This window comes from Vicia villosa, linkage group LG2 (assembly GCF_029867415.1).
Source record: "Vicia villosa cultivar HV-30 ecotype Madison, WI linkage group LG2, Vvil1.0, whole genome shotgun sequence".
NCBI lineage: Eukaryota > Viridiplantae > Streptophyta > Magnoliopsida > Fabales > Fabaceae > Vicia > Vicia villosa.
Genome location: NC_081181.1, coordinates 117,038,641 through 117,059,687, shown reverse-complemented (window position 1 = coordinate 117,059,687; position 21,047 = coordinate 117,038,641). Strand labels below are relative to the sequence as shown.

Below are 21,047 nucleotides of genomic sequence, written 5' to 3'. Positions count from 1 at the left end.
CAGATAGTGAAATTGAAAGCGATTTCATGACTCAAGTGGGGAATGGAATTGGGTTTATAGCTTCATCAATTTTCAACTAAATAAGGCAAGACAGCTACGGTACTATGAGAGTTTAGGTTTATCATTGGAAGAGAAATGCAGATTTTTTTACTGGAATGCCATTTTTTTTTTTTTGGGAATTAAAACACCAAATTGTCACCGTTTGAATTTTTTTTCTTTTAAAGATGTCATTTTTTATTTTCATGCACGGCCATTGATTGGACGATCGAAAATATTAAATAATTTTTTTTAGACTCGGTCATCCATTGGCCGAGCGTATGAAGAGTTTTTTTTTCTTCAGAAAATAAAAAAAGTGATAAACAATTTCAATGGATAAATAATAAAAAACAAGAAAATAAAAAACCTCCTTCATGCGCTTGGCTAATGGATGACTGAGTCTAGAAAGAGAAAAATTTAATGTTTCCGCCTGTCTAATCAATGGTCGTGCGTTAGAGTAAAGAGTGGTATCTTAGGAAAAAAAATCAAACTATGGCAATTTGGTGTTTTAATTTCAAACTATACCAAGTTTTTCATTCTTGTCTTGTCTTTGATTTCCAAATCAAATTCTTGTAACAGAAACATCCATTTGACTAGTCTAGGCTTTAAACCAGCTTTGGTGATCAAATATTTGATCGCTGCATGGTCAGTATAACAAATAACTTTTGAACCAATTAGGTTAGATCGAAATTTCTCGAATGCATACATTATTGCAAGCAACTCTTTTTCCGTAGTCGCATAATTCACTTGTGCATCACTCAAGATTTTGCTTGCATAATGTGTGACATGATATTTTTTATTCTTCCTCTACCTTAAAACTGCACTAACTGCATAATCACTCGCGTCACACATGTTTAAAACCGAGTTTCCAATTGAGCGATGTGATTGTGGGTGCAATTATCAATTTTTCTTACAAGCATTATCAAAATTAAAAGGCTTTTCTTTGTTGAGCAAGTTGCTTAACGGTTTTGCAGTCTTCGAGAAATCTTTAATAAATCTCTTGTAGAATAAGACATGGCCAAGAAAACTCTGATTCCCTTAACATTTAATGGTGGTGGGACTTTTTCAATTCCATCTACTTTTGCTTTGTCAACTTCAATGCCTTTAGAGAAAATTTTATGCCCAAGTACGATATCTTCAATCACCATGATGTTACACTTCTCTCAGTTTAACACTAGATTTGTTTCCACTCACCACTTCAGTATGATGTCCAAGTTATTCAGACATAACTCAAATGAGGATCCAAATACAGAGAAGTCTTTCATGAAAAAATCAATGCATTTCTCAATTATATCGAGAAGAATGCTCGCTTACACCATTGAAATGTTGTCGGTGCATTACATAATCTGAATGGCATCAGTCTGTATGCAAAGACACCGAAGGGACCTGTGAAGGCTGTGTTAGATCCATGGTTTTATGGTTGGCATAAATTTTGCTAAAATATGGTTCTTATCTAATATTGAGCAAGATGTTGTAACATCTTGACCAATTGTCATGAGAGGTTCTATTGTCATGTGTTTTTATAGATGTTCTGCCACATGTTGTGAAATGTTATACTAGAACATCTTGACAGTACTGTTGATTTAATTCATTGAAGATTTGATTGAAAAATATGAGATTCTGGAGGACTCTAGTGCTCATACAGGCGCATCCAATCAAGGATTTTTTAGGGACAGTGCATATTTAATTTGGTTTCTTAAAAAGAATCTTGGAGACTTTTTAGGAAACTTGGATTTTATTTGATTTGATTTGTTCGTATTTTGTTTGAAGATCTGCAGCTGATTCAAAAGGAGAAGATTGAATTTGATTCAAGAGTCCAAGCCTATACTGCAAGAGTCTATAAATAAGGACTTGCTAGACCTAAACTAGCAAGCATTCACAACAAGAAATAGTGGGTGCAAAATAAGGGTTCTGGGATTCTTTTAAGGTTTTTGTGTTTTTCTTTGTATGTCACTCATGTATCTTCTGATACATTGAGGTAGACTGATTATTCTCACTCTTGAAGCTATTAAGCAAAATAGTTGAGTATTGTTCTTAGTTGAAGCTTTTAAGAAAGACTAAGTTTTATTTATTGGAAGTGTAATCTTATATTTGGTTCTCTAGTTCTATTCACTAGGACTGTGATTGGTTTTATCACTGAGGTGATTGGTTGTAGTAAGTGAGAGGGAGATCTTATATCTAGAGGGTTCTAGGTAGAAGTCCCACAAGGTAGTGATTAGGCGAGAAGTTGTAAACTGGGACTGTTTAGGCTTTAAACTAATATTATCATAGTGAATTTCCTTCCTGGCTTGGTAGCCCCCAGAATAGGTGATGTTGCACCGAACTGGGTTAACAATTGATTGTGTTGTTTATCTTTCTACAATTTAATTTCTGCATAATCTCCTATTTTAGAAAGTGTTTTCTGTCAGCAGGTGATTTGTTTTGAGACATTTGTCTTACCATTTGTATTGCTAGTACAAGAATTTCAGGCTGTTTTCTCATAATCTTCTGGATTGACGGTAATCTAGTTTATTCAGAATAGTCATCTAAGAAAAAATAAAATTGTTGACCTGAAAAGGTTTCCAACACCCGGTCCATGAATGGTAAGAGAAAATGATTTTTTTGGTTGCTTGATTAATCCTTCTGTAGTCAATACACATTATCCATCCTGTCACAATCCTTGTTGAAACTAATTTGTTCTTGTCATTTTTTACTATCATCATGCCTAATTTCTTTAGAACCACCTGGACGAGACTCACCCAGGTGCTATCTAAGATTAGGATAAATCATGCCAGCTTCTAAAACTTTCATTACCTCCTTTCGTACCACTTCTATCATGGTCGGGTTTAACCTCCGCCGAGGTTAAGCTACCAGTTTAAAATTCTCTTCCATCACAATCTTGTGCATACAGTTTGACGGGATAATGCCCTTTAAATCCTATAATACCTAACCTATTGATTTCTTATTTTCTTTTAGAACCTGAATCAACTTTTGGTCTTCCTGTGAGGATAATGAATTGCTTATGATGATAGGTTTGTTACTTCCTTCTTCAAGGAAAACATACTTCAAATGGGATGGCAACATTTCCAACTCAAGTTTGGTTCATCTTTCTTTGGTTCATCTTGTAACTCTTCAATCCTTGTTTATTTTTTATGAACTTCTTTTAATGAATCAAGTTATTTAAAACAATTTTCAATTTCCTTTTCTTCATCTGCATTGAGGACGTGAAATGCATATGTAAGAGCTCTTTCCAAAAGAGTCGGTATGTGTACTTGCTTCCGCACATCCACGATGGCTTCATTAGTGGCATCCAATTTTAAAGAGACTCCTTTGTCTTTTGAGTGTTTCATGGCTTCAAAGTGATTGAAGCTCACCTCTTCGCCTTGTACTCGGACATTGATCAAACCATTATCAATATCAATCATCATTCTTGTGGCTTTCATGAAAGGCCGCACCAAAATTAGAGGTACATCATCATCCTCTTCAATATCCATTACCATAAAATCATTCAATTGGAAATAAAAACTTGCCCACCTTTACCAAAACATCTTCTGATATGCTAGACAAACGGGTGATGAATTTGTTGGCTAACTGTAGCATCATCTTTGTATTCTTCATATACATATCACTTATCCTCCTTATCACTGATAATGGTATGAGATTTATGCTTGAATCATGATAACGTTTATGTTTCCTATTGTGACATATAACATAACTTTCCCAGGATCTTTCTCTTTTTGCGGAAGGGTTCTTTGAATAATTGCGCTAGAACTTGCATCTAAATGAATGGTTTATTCATCTGTATACCTTATTTTCTTCGTGAGGATCTCCTTCATGAATTTGGCATATGTGGGCATCTTTCTAGCACTTCAGCGAATGAAATGTTTATTTTTAACCGCTTGAAGATGTCCAAGAACCTTTCATATTGCCTTTCTTTATTTTTCTTGGTATGTGCATGAGGATACGGTATGTGCTGAATCGACAATTTGATTATTTTTCCTTTCTCTTCTCTGGTTTTCTGATTTTTCATCTTCTGCTCACCATTCACTTTTCTTTCATTTTCTTCTTTTTCTCTCATTTGCATTTTCAACTAATTCTTCCTCATTATTATTTTCCTCTACTTCCATTTCACTATCTTCTTGTTCTCCCACTTATTTTTCTCTTGATTAAACAACAACTCTATCTTTTTTAGCATTCTCACCACCTCCTATTTTAATCACTCTCCCACTCCTTGTTGTTATTGACATACAATATTGTTTGGGATTTGTGTGGGTGTTGGCAGTGAATGTTCCCCTTTGTTGTTCAACCAACTATTTTGCAACCTGCCCTACATGTGTTCAAGATTTTTGATCAAAGCATCGATATTTTTCTAATTTTCAATAGACAATTGCATAAACTGATTCAATGTAGCTTCCAAATTTGAAGTTCTGTCTAGTTGAGAATGATTCTGATTGAAGTTTTGATATGGATTACGCCTATTTGAAGGTCCTGCATCTTGCCTTCAACCTTAGTCATAGTCTATGTTGTTTCTGCGTGGATAACCTTGGTTACCTTGGTACGGTGCTTACCTTTGCTGCTGATTTCCCATATAGTTTACTTCTTCATTAGTTGGAGGACAAAACCATTTGGATGGTCACCCGTGTAAAGTTCTCAAAATGTGACATGTTGAGGTTTAACAGTTACTTCTTGTATTTCCTTAAACTATTGTGGAAGTTTTGATAATTTCTTGGTAAGTTCCTCCACAGTTGAGTAAGCAACTTATTACGAGCCAAAATTGCATCATTCATTCCCAATTCAAGTATTCTAAGTTTCCTTTGTGTCGAACCTCTGTTATATTGAACTTGGTGATAGTTGAGTGTCATTCGATCAATGATAGATATTGCTTCTTCTGCACTTTTGGACATCAAGGAACCACCCACAGTTGCATCTAACAAAATTTTGGGCTATGGTTGAAGTCCATAGGCTTGTAATGCTCCCACACTTCACAAAACATTTATGTTGAACCTTGAGAAATTGTGGTGATCACGACTTTAGCATCCATGAATCTGTTGTGTGGGAAAAACCTATTAAGAAAATTTTCTTCAAGAATGTTCCAGTTGCTCATAGTTTAAACGAGTTGATCCAAATACCAATCATTTGCTTTACCGATCAAAATATGAGGAAAGATTCTAATAAATACAACTTCCTCATATGCTTCTGAAGCTCCAAGCGTACCGACTAACTTATAGAATTTGGTGAGGTAAGTGTAGGGATCTTCATGATCTAGACTAGCGAAAGGATTCACATAAATAATTTGAAGCAATCTTGTCTACATCTGTGTTAGCCTCGTATTTGTTGGAGTTCTAGCCATATGAGCCTATCTTCATGGGCAATGATGACAAGGCATTCTACCAACTTCTGAATCAGTGGTTGTTGTTGTTGTTGACATTGTTATTATTGTTGAGATTGTAATTGTTCTCTTTATGGTCAGCCATGATTTTTGGTTTTGGAGATTCCGAAGAATTTGAAGCAGAAGTTCCTTCTTGTTGGCTTATTTGTTTGGCTAGTAGTTTTCTCTTTCAAGTTATGTTGTTGTTGTTTATTCTTGCTATTCTTTCGATCTCAGGATAAAAAAACAATTAATATTTTGATGTTCAGTAATCAAAAGTAAGTATTTTTGTTATTGTATCAACAAGGACTGGTGCGATATTACTGTCGTTCAACAATTAATAGGTTTTAAGTTGATAATCGGAAGTTTGTTTTTATCATAAAAATACTAAAAAGTAAAAACGGTAATTAATAGATAAATTTTAGAGATATGACAACTTGTTGGGATTGGTTTCATCCACCAAATACTTATGTGGTCTATCGATCACTTATAAATATTCTAAATATTCATTATCATCCTCACATATTACTCACAACAGTATTAATGTCTTAACTCTTGATAAGATTTATTTTGAATTATTTAATCGACGATTTCTCAATCTATCAAAAAATCAAGCAGCATTAAGATCTGATACTTTAAAGTGAATGTTTAACCCTAAGTTTATGTCTTAGAAATAGAGTTTTAAGAGATTGTTATCTTAGATCAAGATTCGAACCGTATTAATCAATGAAAATTCCAATCTATGAAATTAAACGGTAAAACAAAGATAACATCGATAAGTATGAATAAAGAGATTATATATAATACTATAATCAATAAATGTACATACTATTACAGTGAATTATATCCAATCCTAACAAAAGAGAGGAATTAGCTATCCATCATCATGGTAGCTTGATACAAAATGGAAGAATAGAGATGAATGAGCATCTATAGTGATTTCCCGATATTTGATGCATATCCAGCTCGTATCCTTTAAACATTCTCTCTTACTGTCTATTCTATTGCTATGGTATTGGTTTATACCAAAGATGATCCAATTATTATGTTTCTGCCTCTATTTATAGAAGTGGTGCCCTGGTGCTTTCGCATGGCAAGCTGTTGCCTCACCAGCCGAGATCCTTTTCTTCAAACTTAAGTTTCTGCCAGCTCAGCAGCCCCAAACTGCCTTGTCCCACCTTACGAGCAAATGGCTTGCTCGGAGAAATTTCTGACTACTACCTCGATGGGAAAGGAGGGAGAGTTTTGCTTCTGGGAACTTTTTGTTTTGCTACGTATGCTGCTCGCTGGGAAAGCTTCCTCCCTGCAGTCTCGTTGGGCGAGCATGAAGCTTTTTCTTTCTGGAGAATTTCGATTTCTTGTCGCCTGAGCCTCACTATTAGCTTGTTGGGCAAGCTCGCCTAGGTTCCGCTTGAGGCTCATATGGCGAGCTTATTTTTCGTTTTCATCTCTTTTGTGAGACCAGCTTTCTTCCAGGGCCAAAGTACCTATATAAAAACCTTTACATTCTACAAAAAGGTGGTTAACACACTTAAAACCAAATCTTATCACTAGTAGAGGATTTTTCTTAAGAAATTTATAGTCAAAGTTCAATAAGTTCTCATTTTTAACGTATAAATCTACTCTTCTTTGGCCCTTATCACAAGCCTTAGCCAGTTAATTAGAAAACTATCAGCTTTATTTGAAGCATATTTTGAACCATCCAATTGATTGGGACCTTAAGCCAATCGATTGGAAGAGGCAAAATCAATTATATAATGGATTGTTTTAGTATATTATGATTGACAATGACTTTTTATCCAAACATTCATAAATGGTCAATTGTAATTAATTATTTAGGTTATCCAATCAATTTGAATAAGGACCCAAATGATTGGACCATTAATATTGTTCATGGGTCATTTACTTTTTTAACTTTCTTTTCTCCTATATAAAAGAGGCACCTCCTCTCCTCATTTCACACTTGAATTGAGAATTTGTCTATTTCTTTGAAATTTATCTCTTCTCTCTCACTCTCTAAAATATTTTTCTTTTCACCTAAGTTGCCTTAGTGTCTTTCAATGAAAATTACTTAGGGGAAGAAATTGTATTGGTGTCGTGTTGTTTTTATTACTTTCAAGAGTGTGATATTCTTGGGAAATTGAGTTTGGTTCTTGAGGTTAACTAGTCTTAAAGTCTCTGATTTGTTCTATAACTTTGCCGGAAAAGGTCCTATTTGGTTATTGAGATTATCCTGGAAAATCTCTAATCATATCAGGTAAAAGCTTTCTTTTTGGTTGGGGATAAGTCAGTGTAATAACTCTAGATCTGATTCTATCGAAGGTTTTATTGGAGCAAAATATGTTCATACTCCTTGGATTTTGATGATAACAAAGTACTTAAAGAACAATAGGGTATTCTAACATTTGCTTAAGCGTGCATGATCATTAAACTTACAATTAACTAGGTTTCTAAGAAGCATTTCAGATTCTAATGGATCAACCTCTGATGCTCAAATGGAACTTCAAGCGCCATGCTGGAAACATAGTACAACGCCCTTTTGTCTGTACTCTATGCAAAAACAACTCCATCTTATCAATTGCCAAAATTTTGGAGAAAGTCAGCTAAAGGTTTTAGTGCAAGGCCAAGGCTGCTTGACACGATCTCTTAAGTCTATTACATCATGCCTATAAACAGGAGCGGTTCCAAGGCCCAGCGAGCCCGGGCACGCGCTCGGGCTCAACCCTTATTTTCTTTGTACTCCCCCAACTTAATAGCCGATTTTTAGACAAAATCAGGGTAAAATCAGGGGGAAAATCAGTAAAAATAGGGTGTAAAAATTAAAACAGATGAATAACCAATGGTATAAAGATTTTGCCTAGGCTGCCTAAAATTCTTAGCTCCACCATTTCCTATAAACAGATTACTTGAGAAAGACACAATGAATAAATAAATTATTTAGAAGATCAAGATCCTCATTGTACCTACTCCAACGTCTCTTTCTTGAAAACCGCTTCTTCAACAAAGATATTTGTGCAAGCAAGCTTCTAACATCTCTTTTGTTCTCTCAATATATCAAGCGGAAGATTCAAAAAAACAACACTAATATACAACAAAACTTCGGTGCATAGCGTTGAAATTTTCTTCAACTTGTACTATATTGTTCCTACCCTTTTCAACCTAAAGAAGTATTTCAACCATTGCTAACAATTTTCGGTAACTTGTTACTAAAACAACTTTCAAATCCATTCTCATTTCCAACATCATCAATAGAGTGAACATCCCTCCACAAAATACCAAAATGTAACACTAAAATAAATTTGATCCTAAACCTAAAAAGTGAAACAAAAAAATTCAAAAACTATTAGTACAATCAGATATTTTTAGAAAAAGACAAGAAAATATTTACGAAGCATCTCATCTATGTATCCAACGAAACAAGGAAACATGATTTGGTCTGATTTCCTTTCCAAGATAAATACAAAGTACACTCATTGTCTGATAAAGATGAACATCACATAAAATCCCATCCATCAAAAACCCACCCTCTAGCTCGCCACGTGAATCCCCATATCTCCATGCTTTCATATTGCCGCTCCATAAGGGCAATGTAGTACTAACAAATAACAGGAGTATAGTATTAATTATAATAGTGCCATAACCAATTACACTAGCCCCACCTTTTTTTTTAAGAAACCATCAATAATCATGCATCACATAAACACATACTCAGTCAAAAATATAAAATACTAATCTCTTACAACAGACAAATTTTCACTTTCAGCTTTCATTTCAAATATCTAATGTCAGCTCATCGCATAAAATAAGCCACAAACAAAAAAACGACTATTCCAACTCCTAATAAAACCAATTTTTTTTTTTTTCGTTTATCAAAACATAATATATTAGTCAGATTTTCATTTTAAATTTTATTATTATTTAATATTTTCTTTATACACAAAAATAAAACTCGTCCACTCAAACTTGGACGGCAAAATCAGTTACCGGCATCCGCGGCAAGACATGAACAGCCACCGCTTCAAATCCATCCGGTAACTCCACCACCGAGATTCTCGGCGGATCCGCCGCTACATCAATAACAGAGATCCCGGCGGTGGAAACCACACAAATCCTACCTCGTTTCGCGACCATTTGTTCAGCTCCTTTGAGTCTCTGAGACTCAAAAATCTCTTCCCAAACATCATCTTCTGGATTGTATCTACTAAGAATACCTTTACCTTCGTCCACTACATACATCACTTCCTCCTCCATCGCCGCCGCCGGTCCTCTAAACCCTAACAACATCCCCTCCGGCATCTCTTTCCATGTATCCTCTTCAACATCATATACAACACCTTCTTTAGCAGCATCGCCTTTCACGTTCACCATACAAAGCTTCCCTCTCCATCCAACAGCATCAATAGCTTCTCTACTAAACCTTCCGTCTTTCATCTCGGATTTCTTCTCCCAATTACTAGTGTTGATCGGGTCCCAGGTCTCTATCGACTTTGCTACGTCGATGGAGAAATGAGAGCCGATGCCACTTGCTACATAGACCGTGCCGTTGTATTTGCCTAGCGCACACCATCGGCGTGGATTAGCGAGGGCTGGTCCGGATGACCAGCCTTGGAATGGATTGAAGATCAAAGGATGGGATAGTGCTGGAGAGAGGTTATAGGTTGTGGCGGCGAGGAGGATGAGATTGTCTGAGACGGAGATTGATTGAACGGAGAGGTTTCGAGAGAGGAATGAAGGGTGGTGGAGGAGGATGTTTTGGAGGGATGTGTTTTGTGGCGGGGGAGGGAGGATCTGCCAGGTGTTTGATATGGGGTCGAAATTGTGGAATTGAATTGAATGGGAATGGTGTGATTTGGGAGGAGAGAGAATGGCGTAGAGAGAGAAGAAAGATGGAAAAGAAGGTGAGTAGATAAGTCTACGCCATGAATGACATACTTTGAAGAGAAGAGAAGGGTTGATTGAAGAGAGACATAGTTGAGCTATGTGATCAGGGAGACCAGGTATGAGAATATGATGATGATCTTTGTGGTGGTGGTGATGGTGGTGGTGGTAGTGTTTTTGGCGTTTGGCGGTGGTTGTGATGGTGGTGGTGGAGGAGGGGTTGGCCATGAAATTGGGGTGTGATATGATATATGAGAAAGTGGTTATTGGTTTTTATTTATGAATGAATAGAAAAGGAAAGGGATGTTATGTTAGATAATGAATGAAGAAATTGGAAAGTGGGGTTTGGTAACTGTTTGGTTTAAAGGTGTTGTTTGGTTGTTGGTGTTTGCATGTGATATGAGTAATTAAGAAAGAATAGCTTTTTGAAATGAAAAGCTAAAGTAAAAAGGAGGGGACATTGAGCCGGTTTCAGCTTTTGTTATTCATTATAAAACATGCTACCTTTTCAACTGTTATGCTGTCCAATAATAGCAATAATAAATACTACTAACAGTCCCTCCCTGCTCAATGCTAGTATACCTGTATGACTTTTCTCTTTTTTTAAATAAATGCTAATGAGTATGGGGAGGACATTTTCAAATAATTGACTCCACAAATATTTGTCTGAAAAAATAAAATAATAAAATATTTCCTATTTTTAATTAATAATTAATAGGAAAATTTCTTTAGCCACCTCTCTATGGGAGTCACCCCAGCGAAAATCCCAAAATACCCCTGCTTAGGAAATGAACTTCCGAAGCGCTTTTTTTTAAAAAAATTTCCACAATTCGGAAGTGCATCTCCGAAAACACCTCATGGGGGTGTCTTCGGAGATGAACTTCCGAAAACACCTCATGGGGGTGAATTCGGAAATGAACTTCCGAATTATGCAGAAACTGTATTTTTTTTTAATGTTTTTTCTTAAACTGTCTCACATTTTAATTAAACGCAAACGCCAAATAAAAATAAGCAACAGATAAACTGAAAATACTAAGATGATAAATCCAATCCAAAAACACTGTGCGAAAGATACAATCCGAAATCAAAACAAAACAAAACAAAGACACGTTATTCTGCCCGACGAGCGTTACGAAATACACATCAAACTAAACAAAAACACGTTATTCTTCCCGACGAGCGAACTCCTCCGAATGAAGATAATTATACCAATCCTCATCCCACTCAGTCTCAGAACCATCAGCGTTGATCACGCCTGAAGACTGAGCCTGGACGTCCGAGCAATGGACCCCAAGGGGACGAGAAGCAGAACCAGTCAAAACCTTCTTCTTCTCCTTCACCTCCTTCACCTCCTTCTTTGAAGAACCCTTTCTTCCCTTAGCGCCACCCATTCCTGCGTAAAAATGAAGAAAGAAAGGTCCATGAGACCTCCTTTTATAACAGAAGAAAGGGGACAAAAACGCTTGGGAAACAGACAAGTCATTAAAGAACAAAGACGTTGGAAACCAGCGACACGCCGTCAAAGAAGTCAGAACGCATGCACACAAACTTCAAAGAAACAAGCACAATAAACAAAGGCGTTAAAAATAAAGTACTTGCAAATTAAAACGGACACTCCCTACCCTCTCTAGCCGACGCAGGCTTGGTCTCCCTTCCCTGTCTGATGCGTGCTGGTTGGTTGTCTGACATGTTCCTGTAAACAATTGAAATCGATTAATATGCGAGACGAAATAAAAAACAAAAAAATTTGAACTTCTGATACATTTCGGAAGTTCATTTCCGAAAATTGGGATGAAGGTGTTTTCGGAAATGAACTTCCGAAACACCCCTGCGATGGAGTTTTCTGCAACTTCCATGGCAGACCCCTAAACCAAACTTCAAACCAAATCAAAATGCTTCTAAACAACCTAAATACTACTAACAACCTAACCATATATCATTTATGCAATTAAAACCCTAAATAACATGCATTTGAATAATGAATCTAAAAATTTCAAAACTTACAAAGTGTTAGGATTGAGGGCTTTTGAATGTTGTTTAGCAGTGTGATTGGAGCCTTGATGCAGCCTTGGAATTTTGTTTGCACAAATTTTCGCCTTTGCTTGTTTTTGATTTGAGTTAGGGTAAATGAATGGGGGAGGGGGAGTGTTTTAATAAATCTGCAGAACGCGCAGTATTTCGGAAGTTCACTTCCGAAATGCTGTTTTCGGAAATGAACTTCCGAAATAAGACAATTTTTTCAAAAAAAAAGACGCTTTCGGAGATGCATCTCCGAAAACGCCTTTTTCTTGCATTTCGGAAATGAACTTCCGAAGTCAGGGGTAGTTTGGGTTTTTCACCAGAGATGGACTAGAAGGTTGGGAGGTCTATAGAGAAATTTCCAATTAATAGCACTAACTATAATACTCTTAATTTTTTTTTTTAATCTCAGTCTCGATTTTAATTTTAAGTTCAACTTCAAATTTTTAGATTGGTATTATTTTTCCAAAGATCCATTAGATAATTAAGTTACTCATTTTTCTTAAACATGCCATTGCTCATACATAAAACTAGAACGTAAATATTTTATTAAATTTTGATATATCATATATATATATATATATATATATATATATATATATATATATATATATATATATATATATATATATATATATATATATTTACACATGGCATGATTGATATTATCTGATGTATTATATATGCTGCATTTGCCTATCCGTTGATTGAATTTTATATCTCGTCTGGTTCATAGAGTCGATCGAGGCACTAAACACGTTGTTTGAGGAGTTAGAGCATCCACATCAATTCCATCCAATTTGGTGGTATAAATTCACCCCACCAAATATAATATATTATTTCATATTTTTCAATTATTTAAACTATCCAACCATATTTTTCAAACATCTATACTACTCATCTAAAATTTTAAAATGGGTTCCACTAAACTTACAATAAATTTCAAATATTGCCACTAAACCACCCAACTACATTTTTTTATTGTATTTTTATTTTCAAATTTCACATGTGGACAGTATTGCTACGGTGCCCTGCAAAGCACCTCTTCCACAATATTACCATCCATATTCTGAAAATTGTCTGCACACACTGACACAAATTTATTGAAATTTGTGAGGTACCCACCGATGTGGGTGCTCTTAAGAGTCGACCTTTAGAAGTTGATAAGATGATACTCCAAACTATATGTTTTCATATGAGGTTCAAATGGTAAGAGAAATTGTACACATAGTTTAGAATCCTCACTGGCTCATCACGACAATGAAGAGTGCGAGGAGCATCACTTACTATATGGGATTAAGACGTACTTTTTATATTTGGTTGACACAATCATATTTGTTGATAAAAGTGTTGCTTATAATGATATTGTGTACAAGAAGTATTTCATTAACATACACATTGTCCATGAGTATTCCTTATGAGTTGTTTGTCATACTTATATTCTCAAGACGAATCAAGAAAGTTCAAGACAGGATAATTTGTTAGAAACATCTATCTCTTTCAAGTAAAACTCTTGAACTAAATATTACTAGTAATTTTGATTATTTTTATATGTATTTTCTAATATTACCGTTGTAACTCGTTTTTAAGCCTAGCTATTGCAACATTTTTCATAGTAAGACCCAAATATGTATTTTCTTTGAAGTGTTGTAGGATCCAAGCCTGGAAAACAAGAAACATTACATAGTAAGGGCATTGCAATAATTAACAAAATGGCACACAAGCAATAGAAGGCTAGGAAATGTTACCGTCAAAAGTTTGATATTGTCTGCCACCTGCTCTGTGTTCCATATACAACCTTCATATAATTTATAGTTCAAGTAGAACAAACAACTGAAATAAGCGCCCCCAAGTTGTACTCATGGATCTCCTCAAAGTCTTCAAAGTACCGTAAGTACATGACATCCACATAAGTGGCACTCTTTTCCACCAAAATGATAGTTCCAACCAAATACAACAAGTATGCTCTCATAGAATACACTCTATGATGTCGTACCTGCTCGTTATCACCGACAAGCTATCATAATCTCGCTATCTCATCAATAAACACCTTATGCAAATAGCTAAACGTAGTATGAGTCCTACGGGTGAAGTCAAGCTCCTTAATGGCACTCTCGGGGTCAACTCCTAGATATTTTACCATCAACTCTAGTGCCTCGTCTCAGGTAATCTTCCCATGATCCAAAAATCTCTCCCTAACTACAAGATGCAGCAGACATGCGACATCGTCCAATGTGATAGATGTCTGATCCGCTGTCGCGCGTGGATCAAAAACGAGTTGTTTTGAACAAAACCGTAGAAAGCGACAAGTGACTCGCGTATCGTATCACAAGGATTCTCGTTGATTATTAACCAAAGGTAAATCGATTTAGGGGGTTGTTTTAGATTTCGATTAAACAAAATAGTGAAAATAAGTGATTATCAAAATAAGCTGAAACGATTAATCTACTGTTTTGGCTTCCTAACTTATCATCGATCCAAATAATTTCCAACTCACAAGCGGATTCTATTCCCTTTTTGATTATAACAACAATTATACAAGCGCAATTGATATTATGTGATGTATGTTCCTAATTCCCGAATTAAGCAAACAGATTATATATAGCAATCGTGAATTAAGCAAACACGACAAACATACGCGGATTAAGCAAACGCGATTAAAGTATAGGAACATGCAACCATCGAAATAAATCAATTCAACCTTGGATAATATCGAATTAAGCAAGCAACATATCAAAGATTAGAATTGAAAGGGAATAGATTAATTGGAAAATATAAGAACCTCAAAGTATCGGCGGAAGCCGTTTACAGCAGATTAACCTCTAAGAATTAGTTCTTCATGATCAAACGTACAAGCTCTCCCAAAAACGTGAATAGTAAAATCGTGAATGGTCAATGGTCATATTCCGTTGTACGACCAGACCTAGACTAAAGAGAAGACAAAAGTAAATTCGGGTCATAACCCAACTGGGTCAAACAAACATCACTCAGACCCAAAACTAACGACCCAAAACTTATAAAACTAGTGCCTGCAGCTTCAAACGAAATTCTGGAAAAATGTGCTCCGAATCTGACTTTGACTCCAACACGAAAGTTGTAGCTCTTTCTCTTAGCTTTCCGGCGATTATTAGAACGCCTCAATCGGATTCCCGGAGCTCCAATTATGATCATTTTAGTGCAGACTACTAATGCTGAAAATAAAGTGCGAAAATCAAAGTAAACCAAAAATAAAATAAAATATAAAAACATAATAAAACCTAAGAATAATCAAAATAAAGTAAAGAAATGCCTAAGTAAAAATATAGGAGAATATGCATAAAGATGCACTGATCAAATTCCCCCACACTTGAACTTTTGCACTCCGAGCAAAATGAAAAACAAAACAAAGAAAGCACAAATACATCAACAGTTACTCATCCTAGGCTACAAATCTTTTTCGGGTAAGTTTGCATCGACAGGTACTAATCTTGCACACTAAGAAAATCGTAAGAACACTAACCACAGATATGCAGACATAAGCCTCCTAAATACACAAACCAATTCAAATCATATTATTACACCATAGCCTAACTTACTCATCCTTTTTGCTCTTTTTCATTCAGGCGCAATCACATTAAGCCTGTTATCTCCACACACTTATAGCAGGACTACCGGTTAGTGACTCTGATCCTTTTGCACGGGGTTCCGGTACTTACGTGGCATAACCCTTTGCTTACTCAGATGTAGTTGCGGGGGATCAGACCGTAATCCTCCCTACCAAGTTCAGCACCAGAAACCGCTGAACTAACTAACAAAGAGTTTTGAAATCTTTTTTTTTATGGTTCCACAACCGTTGGGTTAAGTGACCGGGTGAGGGTCACCAAACTTAGAAGGCGCATTACCTTTTTCTTTTTTTCTTTTTGGAACATTCACTTATATTCATCGGCTTCCCTGCGTAAAGTGTGTGAGAGATGGTGCCGACTGCTAAAATAAACTACTCAAGAGCTGTCAAAGAATGCAAAATTAAGGCTAAAACATAATAACAAATTCAAATCAATTTCCATATGCAGGAGACTTACGGTGTTAGAACGATACCGATCTTGTGAATTTTTTTCCAAGTCTCCGCAAACTCGACTCAAATCAGTCTATAGCCTAAAACTTTCAAAACGATGCATATTTATTTATTTTTTTAAACTGAAAACAAAACAAGAAAACAAAAGAAAATAAAACAAAGAATAAAAGCAAAGAAAATAAATGATTCCCTCCCCCACACTTTAAACAAGCATTGCCCTCAATGAAAAGAACTCAAATATAAAGTAAGAGTGAGAGAAAGGAAAGAACACACCCGAGTATTCAAGGAGGATATGTGATCGCATAAACAGCCTTTGCTAGTGAAACCTCTTTTACAATCTCTCCTTCCAAAGTAGGGCTCTCATGGAATAGCCTAATACGGTGTACATTGACCTTGAAATTTATTTTAGTGCCTTCGCCTTTTATTCCAGGATCAAACAACAATCTCCGAAAAGTAAAAGTGTCGAATGTACACGTGAAAGTGATGTCATTTATCACAACATCAAAGATCAATGGTTGAAAGGGCTGCCTCACTAATTCTTCTTCATCTGAAAGTGAGATCTTATGCTCATTACATGATGGAATAATATCAAGAATGCCAATCAAAGTCCATCCAATTCCATTTCTATGTTTCTTCAATGATTTCTCTTCATTCTCAAATTCAGTCTTTGATGAATAATTTAAATCTTCAGGAAGTAGTGCAGACTCTAAAGAAGGTGGTTGTTCAACGGATGGTGTGTTTTGGGCAGCCGAGATTTCAAGTTCAACGGCATAAACAACTTCATCGACAACTTCACCTGTAGGAAAAAAGTCACCCTGCAAGGCATCAATAATCTCAGCACAAACAACACACACGTTAGTGTCAGTGCAATCAGAACACGAGTAAACATCATCAAAACCAGAAAAAGATGGAAAATTGACAGCTGCAAACAAATCATTATAAGTGTCATCAACAATTTCAGAATCAAGTTTAGGAATGGACTTAACCACCTCTTTATTTTTTTCTGGTGCTGGTTCAACCGATTCAACACCCTTTTCGAAACTCAAGGAAATCGCACTTACATTAGGACCTTTTGGATTCACTACTTTTTGAGAAAGTAGTTGGTTTGATCCTTGAGCTTGTTGCATGACATTCATCAAAGTGGCAAGCTGTCTAATTTGTGTTTGCAAAGTTTGAATAGTAGAATCTATTTGTTGTTGATACTAGAGATTATTTGCAGCCATTTGTTTGACAATATCCTCTAGTGAAGGTCTGGAAGATGCAAAAGTTGTAACTTGGGGAGGGAAGAATCTTTCTAAGAACACTTTTTTGAGATCATTCCAGCTTGTAACAGAATTCGGCTCAAGGTAGTATAACCAATCTTTTGCAGCACCTTGAAGTGAGAACGGGAAGACTCTCAGCTTGATATGGTCTTCTGTTATTCCTTTAGGTCTCAATAATGTAGAACAAACAATTTGGAATTCTTTCAGATGCTTATGTGGATCCTCACCTGTAAGACCACTAAACCTTGACAACAAGTGTATTAAACCAGATTTCGATTCAAAGGGAACAACAACATCAGCATATTCAATACATAAACCATTATAATTAACATCAAGCGCAGCTAGCTGCCTTAGTGTTCTTTGATCAACCATATTATCAAAATCAAGTTCAGAATCAAAATCAATTAAGCAATGCAGCAACAAATGCGAAAATGCCAACAATGTCCTATAACAGCCATAAACGAATAGAATGAAGGAAACGATTAAAATAAGTTCAGAAAAATATAAAAACACAAAATTTAATCTAATTAGATGAAATAAGAATTTTGAGATTTTTTTTGGATTTTTTCGACTCTATGAAAACAATAAAAATTTCATTAAAAATAGAAAAACGATGAATTTGACAATTTTGGGTCGAATTCCCTTACTCTTCTAGAGTAAAGGAGTATTGATCGCACAATTTTTCTACTTCCAGTAGGCAAAAACTTTTTACAATCGAACATAAGTTTTTCAAAAACTGAATTTTTCGACTCTAAACGCGGATTGGCCACAACCGTGAGGTAACTACGGCCTAAACGCGAGAACACTAAACCTATGACTCTAAAAACAATTAATAATAACAAGAATCCCCGGCAACGGCGCCAATTTGATCCGCTGTCGCGCGCGGATCAAAAACGAGTTGTTTTGAACAAAACCGTAGAAAGCGACAAGTGACTCGCGTATCGTATCACAAGGATTCTCGTTGATTATTAACCAAAGGTAAATCGATTTAGGGGGGGTTGTTTTAGATTTCGATTAAACAAAATAGTGAAAATAAGTGATTATCAAAATAAGCTGAAACGATTAATCTACTGTTTTGGCTTCCTAACTTATCATCGATCCAAATAATTTCCAACTCACAAGCGGATTCTATTCCCTTTTTGATTATAACAACAATTATACAAGCGCAATTGATATTATGTGATGTATGTTCCTAATTCCCGAATTAAGCAAACGGATTATATATAGCAATCGTGAATTAAGCAAACACGACAAACATACGCGGATTAAGCAAACGCGATTAAAGTATAGGAACATGCAACCATCGAAATAAATCAATTCAACCTTGGATAATATCGAATTAAGCAAACAACATATCAAAGATTAGAATTGAAAGGAAATAGATTAATTGGAAAATATAAGAACCTCAAAGTATCGGCGGAAGCCGTTTACAACAGATTAACCTCTAAGAATTAGTTCTTCATGATCAAACGTACAAGCTCTCCCAAAAACGTGAATAGTAAAATCGTGAATGGTCAATGGTCATATTCCGTTGTACGACCAGACCTAGACTAAAGAGAAGACAAAAGTAAATTCGGGTCATAACCCAACTGGGTCAAACAAACATCACTCAGACCCAAAACTAACGACCCAAAACTTATAAAACTAGTGCCTGCAGCTTCAAACGAAATTCTGGAAAATTGTGCTCCGAATCTGACTTTGACTCCAACACGAAAGTTGTAGCTCTTTCTCTTAGCTTTCCGGCGATTATTAGAACGCCTCAATCGGATAACCGGAGCTCCAGTTATGATCATTTTAGTGCAGACTGCTAATGCTGAAAATAAAGTGCGAAAATCAAATTAAACCAAAAATAAAATAAAATATAAAACATAATAAAACATAAGAATAATCAAAATAAAGTAAAGAAATGCCTAAGTAAAAATATAGGAGAATATGCATAAAGATGCACTCATCAATGTCTCACGGTGAGGTAGATGAAATGATGACGTCTCTGCATGTCATATTTCTACAAAAGCATTAGTCATGCCATGGTTAATTGTAGTATAAACAGTCTTGCTCAAATCTCGTAACCCTGATAATATTAAAACTTCCTAAAACCACAACTCATTGGACTCTTCCAGGCGAGTGATCTTCCGCATATGGTTGATGATTTTTAGCGGATCTCGATCCTGCGTACATGGTTTAATAAGAATGACTTAAACAAACAAAAGTTAATAATAAAATAAACACATGTTTAAATGAATAATTCAAACTAAATTTTACATATTCGTCCCATATATGTTTGGCAACATGGTCTAGGTAAAGAGGCAGTGATAAGTCTAATGGACCTCCTTCAAAACCATGAGGTGTTGCAAGTGCCACCTTATTCACCTAGGACAGGGATGCCTCAGGCGCCGCTTGGGACTGGGATGCATGTGATGCCTCGGGTGCCACCAGTTTTGCCTGGGCCTATGAAGCGTCTCTTTCCTAAGGTACCAGAATAGGTGAACTCATGCGTCTATGTGAAGATGGAGGCGGGGAGGCATGGGCAGGGGATCCTTGCCTGCTACGGGAGGACGAAGAAGAAGGAGGAGAGACATGATCCCTGGAACCTGATGTCGCCTCTGCATCAACCTGTCTAAAGGTAGAAGGAGCCTAGGATGGTGGACTATTTTCCCTCCGAACGAATGCATGTTATGCAATCCTGTCGTGTCTCAATATGGATGGTCTTTCAGCCATAATTCTTGTAAGTAGACAAGACAAACGTTACATCATCAGTTCACTACTAAAAAAGCAAAACATTGCAACCAGACTGCTTATGGAGATGCATCTCCGGTTTCTAGGTAAACGTTGAAAAATTAGGAGATACATCTCTGGAAATTCTACAACTCCAAGCATCGTCAATGGCGGAATGCAAACTCATAAAACATAAAAATTAATCCAATAATTGTAAAAACTACCTAACTAAATCGTTCCTTAGTAGTTATAAGCTCTCAAACACTAAATATCTTTCGATTTCATTACCTAAAGCTCAATTTTTACACAATTTTACATAAACTTAAAAGAAAAACTTACAATTTGTCTTTTCAAGTTGATTGTTCTTTCCAATGATGTTTGAACAGTGATGTTTGTTGAAGTTTGATGGTGTTTGATGAAGATTGAATGTGTTAGGAGTGAATTTCAGATAATGGAGGTCGGGGAGTGTTTGTAGAAATGTGTTTTGAAAGAGTATGAGCAAGTGAGGAAGGGGAATGGCCTCTGACGCATATTTGAACTAATAGCGTCCGAAGACGCATCTACGTATGTTTGTTAGAGATACATCTCCTGAATAATATTGCATAAAATTTGGTGTCTTGGCTAATAAATGTAATGATGTTGGGTGCATTTGGAGATGCATCTACGTAAGGTTTAAGTAGTTGTATCTTCGATTAAAAAAAGTCACTGATTCAGAGTCTTGGTCAATAATTTATTTAAT

The 21,047-nt window shown here is 35.9% G+C and overlaps 1 protein-coding gene and 1 long non-coding RNA gene across 2 annotated transcripts; both read right to left on the bottom strand.

Annotated features, from left to right (window-relative positions):
- Nucleotides 1–9,305: 9,305 nt before the first annotated feature.
- Nucleotides 9,306–10,729, bottom strand: LOC131651866 (F-box/kelch-repeat protein SKIP25). The gene has a single exon (XM_058921590.1). It carries the CDS (start codon nucleotides 10,487–10,489, stop codon nucleotides 9,341–9,343), a length of 1,149 nt encoding a protein of 382 aa, XP_058777573.1. The 5' UTR covers nucleotides 10,490–10,729; the 3' UTR covers nucleotides 9,306–9,340.
- Nucleotides 10,730–11,484: 755 nt separating this feature from the next.
- On the bottom strand, nucleotides 11,485–12,330 carry LOC131651867 (uncharacterized). Its single transcript, XR_009298502.1, has 3 exons — nucleotides 12,266–12,330; nucleotides 11,884–11,954; nucleotides 11,485–11,654 (listed from the first exon to the last, which is right to left on the bottom strand). It is a non-coding gene; the product is annotated as an uncharacterized LOC131651867 (long non-coding RNA).
- Between the last annotated feature and the right edge of the window lie 8,717 nt (nucleotides 12,331–21,047).

Excerpts from the sequence above, each read along its gene's own strand:
- LOC131651866 (XM_058921590.1), bottom strand. The coding sequence starts at position 10,489 with ATGGCCAACCCCTCCTCCACCACCACCATCACAACCACCGCCAAACGC.